The sequence below is a fragment of the Pleurodeles waltl genome, chromosome 4_1, assembly GCF_031143425.1.
Source record: "Pleurodeles waltl isolate 20211129_DDA chromosome 4_1, aPleWal1.hap1.20221129, whole genome shotgun sequence".
NCBI lineage: Eukaryota > Metazoa > Chordata > Amphibia > Caudata > Salamandridae > Pleurodeles > Pleurodeles waltl.
Window position 1 is genome coordinate 82,638,721 of NC_090442.1, and position 14,653 is coordinate 82,653,373.

At 44.4% G+C, this 14,653-nt stretch overlaps 1 protein-coding gene across 1 annotated transcript; it reads right to left on the reverse strand.

The window, feature by feature from the left end:
* Positions 1–227: 227 nt before the first annotated feature.
* LOC138286995 (olfactory receptor 8U9-like) lies at positions 228–1,169 on the reverse strand. The gene has a single exon (XM_069227358.1). The coding sequence runs from the start codon at positions 1,167–1,169 to the stop codon at positions 228–230; it is 942 nt and encodes a 313-aa protein (XP_069083459.1).
* Between the last annotated feature and the right edge of the window lie 13,484 nt (positions 1,170–14,653).

The following is a 14,653-nucleotide window of genomic DNA, read 5'->3' on the forward strand; positions in this document are numbered from 1 at the left end:
ACTAGCCCCAAATTGGGTGCTGATTCAACATCTGTCTTAACTGATTCTCATGTAATCTCATATATTTTCAGATAATGTTCGGTTTGGTGTTTATCCATTTTTTAATAATTGAAAATAAACACAACTGACAAGGGATACTTTACATAAATGGCGTTGGCAAAGGACACTTATTCTACCAATGATACAGAATCCAGGGCTATATATCTCTAGTAACAAAGTCCAACCTCTCACCATAATGGCAAGGTCTTCTTGAACCATATCTTTTTCAGGGCATTCTTCATGCTCCTGTTCCTGAGGCTGTAGATCAGGGGGTTTAGCATGGGGATGACCACAGCATAGAACACAGAGCTAACAAAGTCCTCCTCCTGGGAATGGGTAGAGTTGGGCCTGAGATACATGAAGAGGAGAGTCCCATAGAAGATCACAACACACAGGAAGTGGGATCCACATGTGGAGAACACTTTACTCCTTCCTGTTGCGGATTGGATTTTCAAAACTGCACTGAGAATAGAACTGTAGGAGAAGAGAATAATGAAGATGGCACTCATTGTGAACATTACAGATAAGGCGAACAATAGCATCTGATTGCTCCAAGTATCAGTGCATGACAGCTTATAAATGGCTAGAAAGTCACAAAAGAAATGTCTGATCACATTGGGCCCACAGAAGGAGAGTACAGACATGTACCCAATATTAATCGCAGAGGTTACAGAGCTGATAGTATACACCCCCACCACTGACCATAAGCAGACATTCTTGGCCATTATAAGTGTGTAACGCAATGGGATACAAATTGCTACATAGCGGTCAAAAGCCATCAATGCTAAAAGGTTGCACTCTGCTGTAGCAAAGACAGAGAAAGAAGAGAGTTGGATAAAGCAGCCAGGAACAGAGATGGACTTCTTCTCTGCCAAGAGGTCAGTCAACATCTTGGGGGTGATAGTAGAAGAGTAGCACAGATCAATAAAGCCAAGGTGACTGATAAAGTAGTACATGGGTAAGTGAAGACAAGGGTCATATATGATCAGAAAAATAATACAAACATTCCCAGCAATAGTGATGATGTAAATAGTGAGGAATATCAGGAACAGTAGAAGTTTCAGCTCTGGCACATCAGTAAGTCCTGATAGAATAAACTCTGTAACCACAGTGTAGTTTCTTCCTTCCATATGCCAGTTGGAGGAACACTAAGGATGAAAAGGAAAAATGACAAAATAAATGTTATATCTTAATGTTCTTCATTGCAGCTTTAATTATGGCAAACAATAAAATAATTTCATGTGTCTACAATTTTTGTTAATACCCAGTGACTTAATTGAATATTTGTTGGACTCTGACTTTTATCAATAATCTTCTGAATACCCAAAAGGTTCTATCATTTGTTATCACCTACGATTGTTGGCTGTCTTTACTGGCCATAAGGCCTTATCTCATGAAATTTCTCCAGAAGTTATTAACAAATTGCAGATCTACACAGTAGAATTCTTTAAAACACTTGTTTTGAAGAGGCACCAGAAAATAGGCATGACATAACACAAGTATGTCCTACATATTAATCAGTATGCAAATCAAGTGGATGACACAGATATGAATGACATTCTCTTCCCATTTTAGACAACACAGCACAGCATTTTCCTTTGCAAATTTAGAATTTAGTTTTGCATGAGACATGAAAATGTGTGATATATCTCTTTTCTACACATCTGTTCCATATCACTCCTGCTTCAATTTGTCACTGGTGCCAATATCTTGATGCAGAGCTTCAGGCTAATACAAATCAACATATATTTTAATCAGTCTGCAAAAGTAAGGTGCCCACTCAAGTTAGTCTCAACCCGAGTGTTAGACCTGGCATCCTTGGTGTGGTCTCCCCTGTCTATTTTGCCTCTGCTTCCCATGTTTTGACTATGTGCTGACTTTGCTTTTGCTGCTATTGGTACTCTGAGCACTTCATCACTGCTGTAAATTCTATGTGTAATTGGTTTTTCCCTGATTGGCATATCTGATTTACTAGTAAGTCCCTAGTAAAGTGCACTGGAGGTGCCCAGGGTCTGTAAATCAAATGCTACAAGTGGGCATGCACTAATGATTGTGCCACCCACATGAGTAGCCCTGTAAACATGGCTCAGACCTGCCACTGTAGTGTCTGTACGTGCAGTTTTAAACTGTCAATTCAACCTTTCATGTGTACCCACTTGTCAGCCCCAAAACCTCCCTTTTTCTTCATGTAAGGCACCCCTAAGGTAGGGCCTAGGTAGCCCCAATGGCATGGTGCACTGTATGTTAAAGGTAGGATATGTACTGGTCCTAACAGTGAAATTCTACCAAATTCAGTTTTCACTGTTGCAAGGCCTATCTCTCACATAATTTAACATGGGGACTGCCTTTAAATGACATTTAAGTGCAGATCCCTTTGGTAGCAGATATAGATATGGTGATTGTGTTCTCTGAACTCACAATTTGAAAATACATCTTTTAGTAAAGTTGTTTTTTAAATTGTCAGTTTGAAAATGCCACTTTTAAAAAGTGGACATTTTCTTGCTTAAACCATTTTTTGACTCTGCCTGCTTGTGTATTCCTTGTATGAATCTCCACTACACAGTGACACAAAGGGAGCTGAGGTATAGCCTGCATATCCTGATGGGCTACCTGGGCTAGAGTGGAGGAAGGAGCGGTCACTTACACCTGAATGGTCTGTGCCTGCCTTCACACAATGCAGTCTCCAACCCCCTAGTGTGAGTCTGGAGCCAGGTGTGGACAAGGCAGGATCTTGTGGACAACAGAGACTTTCCTTTGAAGTTTGCCTACTTCAAAGGCAGAAAGGGATACAAGTAGTGGACCCAAAACCGCAGATTTTTAGATTCCTTCTGGAACAAAGAGGAACCACTACCAAGGAGAAGAGCTGGAGAGCTGAATGAGGAGTACTGTCCCTTTGCCTGTGCTGCACTTTGCTTGGCAGGCCTGCAGTTGATGCGTCTGCCTGAAAGAGAACAAAGACTGGACTTTGTGGTATATTCCTGCTTGTGGAGTGTCTCCAAGAGCTTGGTCTGAGCTTGCCTCCTAGTTTGAAGTTTCAGGGCCATCCAAGACTTCCTCTGCCAGCACCTGGACTCTTTGCTGAGACTCCTATCCAGCCAAGTGGTACCCTATCCAGTCATCGGGCCCTTGAAAGGTGAAGGTGGTGGAACCAAGGTGTAAATCCACACACAGGAGCTGTGCGGGCAAAATTTGGATGCACTACCTGCAACGCAGCTGTAAAAACGACACACCACTTGCATAGCTGCCGAGAAATTGACACACAACCTGCACTGCGGCTGGGAAATCAACACATCACCTGCATCAAGGCTGTAGAAATGATGCAACACCCACTTGCAGCTGCTGAAATCGCTGAAAACCCCATGCAGTGCAGATTCTTGTCCTTGTGCGGCCAGATTTCAGACGCAACATCGCTGTATGTCAAAATCAACGTAAATCTGCCCGGACCTGAGGTGCCCATCCCGAAATCAACACATCACTCTTTTGTGGGAGAGAAAAATGACGCATCGCCTACCTGACTGGAGAAGAAACGACGCAATGCCTCACTTGTGAGTAAGGAATCAATGCATTGCTGACTTTTCTGACGCACACTTGCCAGTGTGGCTTTACTTTTTACCCAAACCAGGTACTTTATGTAACATCAATGCATCCATTGTTTTCTATGGACTAAGACTCTTTTTATTTTAAAAATGTTTACCTTTACTTGTGTATATTAGATATTTGTCATTTTGGTCTTGTTTGATTTAGATAGATATTTAGATAGATATTGGCTATTTTTCTAAACTGTCATGGTGTCCTTTTTGTAGTGTTTTCACTGTATTACTGTGTGTGTTGGTACAAATACTTTACAAATTACCTTTGGGATAAGTCTGACTTCTTGTGACAAGTTATCAAGGTGGTGAACAGGGGTTATCCATGTGTATATTTCCTTAATCCTGACTAGTGTGAGGGTCCCTGCATGGACAGAGTGCAAACTTACTGGCAAACAGAGACCCCTTTTTTAACATTGGTGATCAGCAGTGAGGATAGAACTTGTATTTGTACTTGACATACAGTGGTTAAGAGTACACTACTGTTTTCAGTGCAAACCATCACATGATCACATACTACTTGTTTTGGTTTGTTTCTTTTTGGATTTGTTCCTGCTTCTACTTTTTGACCTTTTTTGGGGAACTCTCTGAACTGTATTTTGGAAGTTAGCATTTTTGAGTAAACTCACCAACATGTCTTAATCTGGGGATGTACCAGCTGTGGCTACAAGGGCTGTTTTTGAGTTGGAGAAACTAGAGGAGCAAACATTGGCTCAATTGAAGACAATTTGAAAGTATTGTGCCTGCCCAATCAGAAGCTCTGCCAGGGAGGAGTAGCTGCAAAAGGCATTAAGGGCCTGGGTGGCAGCCAAGGAGGCTGGAGGGCACACAGAGGTGGAGGATGATGGTGAGGAGGTGCAAAGTAATCCTGATGGTGTGTTGGGTAACCCTGTTCTGCCTGAGGGAGGGTCTCCAGGGCAAGTAGCAGTGTGTCATGCAAAGGTCTGACCTCTGAGAAGTAGCAGGACAGGCACACAGAGTGGGTGTACTAGTTTGAGTTAGAAACACTTAAAATGGAGATGGAGGAGAAAAGGTTGACCATAGAGGAGAAAAAGATACTTTTGGCTCATGAGTTGACTTTGAAGGAGCTGGCTTAAGGGAGACTGTCCAGTCGGGATGGTGGCAGCAGTACCTCAGTGCAGCCTGAGAGGAGGGTGCACATTCCAAAAGACCTGGTGAAGGATTATAAAAGAGAGGATGACATATATCTATGGTTTAACAGGTATGAGTACGCTCTCCACAAGAAAATGGTTCCTGATGCAAATTGGGGAGCGGGTCTATGGAAGCACTTCGAGGTAGAAGGGAGGGCCACTCTGATATCAATAGGGTATTCTCAGGGGCTCACCTACTCTGTAATGAAGGACACTCTACTCACTAATTTTGGTCTCACTCTAGAGCAGTGTAAGAACAAGTTTCGGTACCACAAAAACGAAAGAATCCAAAACTTGGCTACAGTGTGTCGACTCTTTTTGCAGGTCAGTGGATGGTTAGGTGAAGGGCAATAAGGTAACAACTTATGAGGGACTGTACAATTTGATTGTGTGGGAGAATTTGTATATTCTTTGTTTACCAGAGCCATGCCAGCACCTAATTGACAGCAAGCTGACTGACCCCAGAAAGCTTTCTCAGGAAGTGGACCAGTAGGAAAGCACCAGGGTCAAAAGGAGGCATGGGGGAGACTCTGCCAAGGGTGGGCAGGACCCGAGATGCCCATCTGAAAATTGACACCGCTCTCTTGCGGGAGAGAAAAACAACGCATCGTCTAGCTGATCAGAGAAGAAACGACACACAGCCTCACTTACGAGTAAGGAATTGATACATTGCTGACTTTCCGACGCACTATCGCCCGTGTGGCTTTATTTTAGATGTAAACCAGGTACTTTGTGTAAGATTCATGCATACATTATTTCGAATGGGGTAAGACTCTTTTTAATTTAAACATTCATAACTTTACTTGTGTTTGTTGGATTTGTGTCAATTTGGTCTTGTTTGACATAAATACTGGCTATTTTCTAAACTGGTGAGGTGTCCAATTTGTAGTGTTTTCACCATATTACTGTGTGTGTTGGTACAAATACTTTACACATTGCCTTTGGTATCAGCATGACTGCTTGCGTCAAGCTTTCAAGAGGGTGAGCAGGGGTTATCCAAGTGTGTTTCTCCTTTACCCTGACTAGAGTGAGGGTCTCTGCTTTGACAGAGTGCAAGTTGACTGCCAACCAGAGGCCCCATTTCTAACACCAAGCAAATATTTTCTATGGTCTTGTGCTTTCTCCTTATTTTTATTGTTCTCCAGCCTGAACACATTTTATCTTTGCACCTCACATTTTGAAAATACATCAATAGAAAGAGAAGAGTAGGATGCAGTAGCAGGATCTTTCATTGTATATGGTCTGATTTAAATTAGTGTATTCATGGGAAGCATGCAGAAAAAGAACAGAGGCCCATATTTATACTTTTTTAGTGCTGCATTTGCGTAGTTTTTTGACACAAAATCGGCGCTAACTTACAAACTACAATTGCATTTTGTAAGTTTGCACTGATTTTGTGTCCAAAAAACGACGCAAATGCAGTGCTAAAAAAGTATAAATATGGCCTAGAGTCTCTTTCTTGACCTAGTGCCATCTTGCTGTCCTCTGCTGACTTTCTTAGATCATGGACATCTCACTGACAGAGAATACTCCAATTCTTTAGAGGTTCTAAGGTAAATCGACCATAATGTTGACCCATCAGCAACCCTATTTAAAGAGACTGAGCCAATCATATTTATGGTTGAGTTACCTTCATGAACAATTGTCATGGCAAGGGGGGAAGAGAAAGGAAAGTATCTTCTTCCAAGAATTCTGGGAAACATCTGCTAGTATGTTATGAAGGGGTATGCAAAGTTGCAAAGTGACATCTTCAGTGATCCTTTTTGGCAGTAGCACACCATTTCTGCTGCCATTAGTGCCACCAACAGCCTTGGATAGATTGGTGTTCACCATCTAACTCACAACAGGAGGCGTTAATACACTTATAGCAGGCTAAATTCAATATGGAAAAGAATGCCAATAAACACTGCAAACAACAACCTGCTTACAAGAAGGGAGATCAGGTGTACCTGGCCACTAAAAAGGTGTGATTACTGGATGCCCATAAATTGCAACCTAGATATGTTGGTCTATTTCCCATCAAGAGGACCATTAACCCAGTAGCAGTAAAATTCTAACTACCAGAAGATTTACCCATTCACCCTGTGGTTTGTCTATCCCTCCTGAAACCCTATCACACGCATACCCATTCCGCTCCTCCTCTACCACCTATAACCCTGGATGGTCATACTGAATTTTAGGTACAGAGAATTCTTGACTCTAAAGGTGCTATTTGTTTTATCTTATTGATTGGAAAAGGTATGATGCGGAAGAGCAGTTTTGCGAACCCACCAGCAATGTGCATTCCCCTTGCCTGGGTCATTCTTTTCATGCTCGACACCCAGACAAACCACGTCCCATAGGTCGTTCTTTGCAGGGGAAACTGTCACGAACCCATTTTGTGCCCTCTGTACTGTGTGATTTACACACAGGTCTTATGTTGCTTTTTGCCTGTGGACCCTCACGCAAACCATAGCTCATCACTCCCTTGAACCTCCTATACCATTGCGCCCCCTGGTTGGAGCTTGTTTATGATTTCCAACTGCTATTACCTATTGCATGTAACCATTAGGTATATCTTCCCATTTGCCTTGGTTATTGGTGCCAACTGTTGTGACCTATTGGCTAATGCGCTTGGTTCCGGCAGTTGGTTAGCTGATTCCAACTGTCAATTACACCTGCATCTGCAAAGGCCACATCTGTTAGTCTAACTTGTGTTTTCTCCCATGTTTCCATTGGAAACTTCCATCCCTTCCATGAGCAAAGTGACCTTCTGGAGCAATCTTCCCATCAGGTGTATAAACCTCATCTGAACCAGAGTGGGTGTTTGGCCTCGGTCCATTCCTGTGCAAGCTTTTTTTCTTCACTCACATTCTGAGTCACCCAGAATCTCGCGTGTTCTGGTGTTCCAAGCCTACCTGTGATCTAGTGATCCTGACTCCTATTTCTCCTGTATCTCCATGTCCATAGCTACAATTCAACCTTCTCTTATAGATTCTTGCGCCTCAGCCTTCAGCCTTCCTTTGGATTCCAGTTGAAGAATCAAAGTCTAAATTAAGTATAGATTCTCAGGTTAGTTCACATTAATCCATGGTTTCATTTTGAGAGTTGTCTAGCTTAAGGTCCTAGTAAGGAGAACAACCAGTTCTTGGAAAATGGACAATGTGTGTTCATGCATTTTGACAGTGCTAGTGTTTCGAATACTTTACCTCCTGGGTGCTCTGAAACTTTATTTGACTCTTCTTTGCAGCAGCAGCAGAAACTGCTGCAAAGTCAGGATCAGTGGTAATCTACCTTGGGAGGATCGACATGCAGGTAGCTCCTAGTATACTCTCATTCCTCAGAGGACTTTTTAGCAGAACAAATTCTAAGTCCCAGGGTTTTGATTTTGGCTATCTCACCACCTTTTACCACCACTTCCAAGGATCCAGGACTGGAAAGATATCACTTGGATGGTTGGGACTCACTCAAGCTGGGTCCTTGGTGCAGGTTCAAGATGGTTGGATCCTTTTCTATCCCTGAGGTTCTGATCAGGAGGCCAGTCAACTAGCCCTCGAATGCACTCTGGTAGTCCTTGGTTCAAGCAGTGGAACAAGGCTCAAGCTGCAGAGCAGGCCTCTGAGGGTTCAAATCAGGTTTCAGGCAGCAGATGCAGCAAAGCAGTCTTATGAAGTACACAGCAGGTCACAGCAGCAGGCATTCCCCAGTCTTTCCACAGATCCAGAAAGTGAACTGAAATGTGGGACTGAGGGTTCTGATTTTATATCTGGTGCCTTATAGGAGCATGAGAGTTTTCTAGAAATACCCTTTAACGTTCTTGGAGTTTGCTGCCTTCCCTACTCTGGTTAATGCCTAACTCTATGAATAATTAGGTAGTGGTAGTGTGAAGTCCATTCTGTGATGGCAGGGGTATAGCCAACTGGCTCTTTAGTGGGACAGTTCGCATCTTTGCCCTGATCCTGCCAGTGATGGCCCATCTAAGTACAGCTAAGCCCTCTATTGTTCGGCTATCTGGGAGGAATAAATAAAGTCCAACTGCCAACTACACCAGTCATGTGACCCAGGAACGGTTTGCTGGCAGTAAATAGAACAGAAAAATCCCACCTTTGTAAAAGTAGCAATTTCAAAAGTGTCACTTGAAATCCAACTTTGTCATTAAAGAGGAATTTAAATTGATGTTGAAGCAGTTATCAAGGAGGTACAAAAGAGAATATGAATAGCTGCAGGCTGCATAAGGTGCAATAAAAACCACTAGAGTTACCAGCAATTTTCCATGTTTTCCATCTGTGGTCTTCCAGGATGAGCACAAGTACTATCAATGGAGTAACTAAGGAGAGTTTATCCTTTGTTTCAAGCTCTCCTGGGGCCATATTTATACTCCGTTTGCGCCGAAATTGCGTCGTTTTTTTTGACGCAATTTCGACGCAAAACTAACGCCAACTAACGCCATATTTATACTATGGCGTTAGAGGCGAATAGCGCCAAAGTTCCCGGAATGTGCGTCATTTTTTAGCGTGAACCCCTTCCTTGCGTTAATGATATGCAAGGGAGGCGTTCCCGTCTAAAAAATGACTCCCAGGCCTTTACGTGGTATTTATACTCCCGGGCAAAAGAGACGCCCGGGAGTTGGCGTGGCTAAAAACGGCGCATTTGCGCCACTTTTTAACGCCTGCTCAGGGCAGGCGTTAAGGGGCCTGTGGGCTCAAAATGAGCCCACAGGTGCCCTCCCATGCCCCCAGGGACCCCCCCTGCCACCCTTGCCCACCCCAGGAGGACCCCCAAGGATGGAGGGACCCACCCCAGGGACATTCAGGTAAGTTCAGGTAAGTATAATTTTTTATTTTTTATATTTTTTTTTGGTGGCATAGGGGGGCCTTATTTGTGCCCCCCTACATGCCACTATGCCCAATGACCATGCCCAGGGGACAGAAGTCCCCTGGGCATGGCCATTGGGCAAGGGGGCATGACTCCTATCTTTACAATGATAGGAGTCATGTTGATGGGGGATGGGCGTCGTTAAAAAATGGCGCAAGTCGGGTTAAGACGATTTTTTCGACGTAACCTGACTTGCCCCATTTTAAGACGCCCATGCGCCATTTTCCCCCTACGCCGGCGCTGTCTGGTCTACGTGGTTTTTTCCCACGCAAACCAGGCAGCGCCGGTCTGATTGCGCCGTCTAACGCCATTCCATAAATACGGCGCCCGCTTGGCGCTTCAGAATGGCGTTAGACGGCGCAAAACTTTTTGACGCTAAACTGCGTTAGCGCAGTTTAGCGTCAAAAAGTATAAATATGGGCCCTGGTGCTTGAAATTATGTCCTGAGACTTTGTGGTGAGTGAATCTGTGTTTTGAGGTCCAGCGTTTGTTTAGAAGACTGGGTGAAGGTAACTGCATTATTTTGAGCATTAAAATGTATGTTTACATTTATATTGCTGGTAGCAAATTACTGCACAAATTGTTTTATGTCTATGAAAAGCAGTATTATCTTGAAGAGTTCTGAATATTTATTGCCATTCTGATGTGAATGTATATTAATTAGAGTGACACTCTGACAAAGCTGATAGGTCTGACTTTTTTATTGAGGTCTTACTTTTAATAACGCACGACTAATGGTATGTTAGGCATATGGGAGAATATATTGTGGTGTTTTTGGATTTCAAAGTTTTAGGGATGACAAATAGTGCTTGCTGGTGTGCAGGCCTGGATTCACACACAGTTTATGAAACTCAGGGTACACTTAGTTGTTGCTGGGCTTGTATTGACTTTCATTTAGTTGCTGCCCCTGTCGGGTGTGAGGCCCTACAGATGATGTTCCCATAGACCTATTTACCTGTCTTTTTGTAGACATTTGTGTTTTGTGAATAGCATTTAGCTGTGTGTGAAATACAGTGCATTTCCCAAGAAAAAGCACTAGCTAGATGGGCTTTTAAGTGTTGATCATTGTATTGCTGTCTCTCTAACTCACAACAGCTCTCTTAAGTGAATTTTGGGCTGAAGGTAAAATACTCCTTGTTGTTACATTTGGGACCCAGTATAGCCATCCTGCCCTATGCCCATCTAACCTGGATTCATCAAAGTTTTAGGACTATTCAATATATTCTCAAAGGGCAATATTGTATATTCTTCTTTAAAGGTGAACAGTTTAGCTAACATTTTGAGGAGAAACCCATTAACTCCAGGCACGATATTGATACTCATAACATTAAAATTCTGTGGCCTTCTGAGTAGCAATTGCTAGGAGTTTACTAATTTAGAGATGAAGTTTAACTTGAGACGGTGCATTAACTGAAGTAAATTAAGATTATGAGGCCAATGAGATAGCACTGTTAGTAATCTGGCTTAGTTGCATAGCTGAGTTGCTGTACCTGCTTCTGAGATATTTACATACCTACTCTGCCTTCATTTGTTACAACCCTAAAAGTCATATTTATCCTTTTCTTTTCCAGCTCTAACTATGAAATTACTCCAGGTCAGGCTCCACATGACCTATTACAGAGGTGGAAGCCATCCCTCAGTGTTGGGCTTAGCCCTCTCTGCACGATCACCCCAAAAACCTATGCCTTTATCCCTCCTGTTTTCTGAACCATTTTATTTGAGCTTTTTAAGAACTCTGTGCATAGAGTCCTTTACTGCAGAGGACTGCACTGTTGCTTGAGGCTTGCTTTGGTTCTCAGAGGACTGCCCTGCTGCTCGACGTCTGTTTTTTTCATTTGAGGACTGCCCTGCTGCTTGAGGTCTGCATTGCTGCTTGAAGGAGAGAGGACCCTCTCCTTGAACCCAGGTCTACCAGAGCGACTCCATGAGTAAGGTGGCTGACCTTCTGTTCTGAGCTACAGGGGCACCACAAACTCCAGAGGTCTTCCTACAACTGCCAAGCTGAACTGCTGCAACTGGCTCTGCTTGGACCTGTGACTGGACCTTTCAGAGCCCTGCTGGACTCTGCTGGAATGAGGTCCTGATCCCCAAGAGGTACCTACCAAAGTCGTGGACCCCAGGCTGGCATCTTAAAGTTTGGAACTCTGAGCGTCAGACTCTGAGAAGGTAGCTTTTTCAGGTGGACTATCTGGGCCACACTTCATTGTGGTCAGCCTGAGCTTGTGACTTTGTCCTAGTCTAGCATGACCTGATATCCACAGATGGCACTTTGCCTTTAAAATGACAAATTTACAGTTTTACTGAATTAAGGTATGTGGATGGAAAAAATCACTTTGCTTGCGGAGTTGGTGGAATTCGGGAACTCTGCGCTACACATGTACCGCAGAGTTCCTGATAAATTCCACAATCTATCAGAATTTTTTTCATTAGAATGTAAGATTTGTGTTGCCGTGTGCGGACTAACACCACAATACTTTTAGGCTGCTTGAGACCATGTGTGGGACTTTACGCCTTACTCCTCCCCTCCCTCCTAGCACAGATGGCTCATCAGAAAATGCAGACTACACCCCAGCTCCCTTTGTGTCACTGTCTAGTGTGAGGTGCAACCAGCCCAACTTTCAAACTGACCCAGACAGGGAATCCACAAACAGGCAGAGTCACAGAAATGGTATAAGCAAGAAAATGCTCACTTTTCAAAAGTGGCATTTTCAAACACACAATCTTGAAATCAACTTTACTAAAAGATGCATTTTTAAATTGTGAGCTCAGAGACCCCAAACTCCACATGTCCATCCGCTCCCAAAGGGAATTTACACTTTAATCAGATTTAAAGGTAGCCCCCATGTTAACCTATGAGAGGGACAGGCCTTATAATAGTGAAAAACAAATTAAACAATATTTCACTGTCAGGACATATAAAACACATTATTATATGTCCTACCTTAACCATACACTGCACCCTGCCCTTGGGGCTACCCAAGGCCTACCTTAGGGGTGTCTGACATGTAGGAAAAGGGAAGGTTTAGGCCTGGCAAGTGGGTACACTTGCCAAGTTGAATTTACAGTTAAAACTGCACACAGACACTGCAATGGCAGGTCTGAGACATGATTACCGAGCTACTTATGTGGGTGGCACAACCAGTGCTGCAGACCCACTAATAGCATTTGATTTACAGGCATGGGGCACCTCTAGTGCACTTTACTAGGGACTTACTAGTAAATCAAATATGCCAATCATGGATAAACCAATCAGCAATACAATTTACACAGAGAGCATGTGCACTTTAGCACTGGTTAGCAGTGTGTGACCTGGCGGCTCAATGAGGACACAAAGTCAGCGGATTGCTGATTCAGGTGAGTTTTATTTTGTTATAGTTTTTATGAGTAAGCGAGATATTCCGTAGTATTCAGTCCTGTTCTGGTAAGCGCTGCGCTTCAGGTTCTCTTTTCCTTTTCTTTCTTCTTCCAGGGCTCCCGTGAGGCACATGTGAGGAAACACAAGATAAAGCACTGGTAAGTTGCTTATCCTCTTTACCTCGTTCCTTCCTTCTTTTCTGTCTTCCCTTTCTCCCTGTTCTTGCTTTCTTGTGGGATTATGTTTGGTTCTTCTCCCCTCTTCCTCCTGTTTCTTTTAGCCTTTCCTGGTGCCTAGTTCTGGGTTACTCCTCTATAACCTCTCTCTCTCTCTTTTTTCCTGTCTTCGTGGGCTCCTGGTTTGGACTTCCTCTTTGCTGCTGTGGGTATTTTCCTTAGCTACTTTTTGTCTGAACTCTCTCTGTCTGTCTTCCTTTTGATGTTCTCTTATTTCTGTACTGTCTTCTTGGTTTCTCCTGTTCTTTTCTAGTTGTGCTTTCCTCCTTTCTGTTGTTGTGAGCACTGTGTGGTCCCCTTCACTCCCCCCTTGCTCTTCCAGCTATTGCCTTTGCTGATTCTGCCTCACAGCCTCCTCCCAGCCACCCGCCCCTCTCCCTTCCCAGCAAGTGGGATGCACCTGGAATGGCCACGCTTCTCCTGAAGCGTGGCTGGTAAGTTTGCAGGGCGCCTCCCGCACCGCTAGCGGTGCCTTGGATCCCTCTGGGCCGCACTCCGACAGCTCCTTGATCCTGCTGTGCTCTTGATCATGCTCCCGAAGATTCGCAATTCCTCCGTCATCTCCTCTCACGTCTCCTGCTCCTTGCGCTCCTCTCTCCCTGTTCACCTTTGCGCTCCTCTCTTGTACCGGCAGGGAGGCGCGGAGTCTCTGCCGCTTCTCTTGGTGCTCCGGAAGTCGAAGGGGATTGGTTATCGAACCTTCCCCTTCCGGGTTAGCATCGGCAGTGTCGGTCCGCTCCGCGTCCTCGCAAGGGTCTGGTGTCACCAGCCCGTCACACAGTGGTAAAGTGCTCAAAGTTCAAAAGCCAACAACAACAGGTCAGAAAAAATAGGAAGCAGGAGGCAACAAGATTGGGGATGACCCTGCATAAGCAACAAAGTCCAACACGACCCCCTACCAGCCTAAAGCTAGGGGAGAACAATCAATACCTGGATGTACTTCCCTGATTGGGGCAATAGAACAGGGACCCAGACCCACAACTGCAGGGGCATGTTCCAGTTCTACACTTTCCTGACTCCTGTTGGATCCCTCTGTCCATACTTTCAGGGCCCACTAAGTTTACCCACGGGGAATCCTTCTCCACATCTGCAGACACCATCTGTGCAGCACCTAACTTTACTTTGCTCACAGATGTATCCCAATGGGCAGATAGTACCACCAGGGACAACACAGTGGTGTTTCCCATTCCACCCTAGGGGTGTGACTCTCGTCCCCCCACCAGGGGCAACTCTGTCCACCAGAACAGCAAGACACAGTGACCCCTGACAACTGTCAGGGATGAGAGCCCGACCTCAGGCCTCTCCAACCACTGTGACTGTGGAGAGTGGGGGGCGGTAGCCCCAGGTGCTTGGCACCGTTTGACCACCCTCCCTTCCACCAGGTCAGGGATAGCAACCTGACCCTGGTCCTCCCCTCTTGGGCTCTGTACC

Excerpts from the sequence above, each read along its gene's own strand:
- LOC138286995 (XM_069227358.1), bottom strand. The coding sequence starts at position 1,169 with ATGGAAGGAAGAAACTACACTGTGGTTACAGAGTTTATTCTATCAGGA.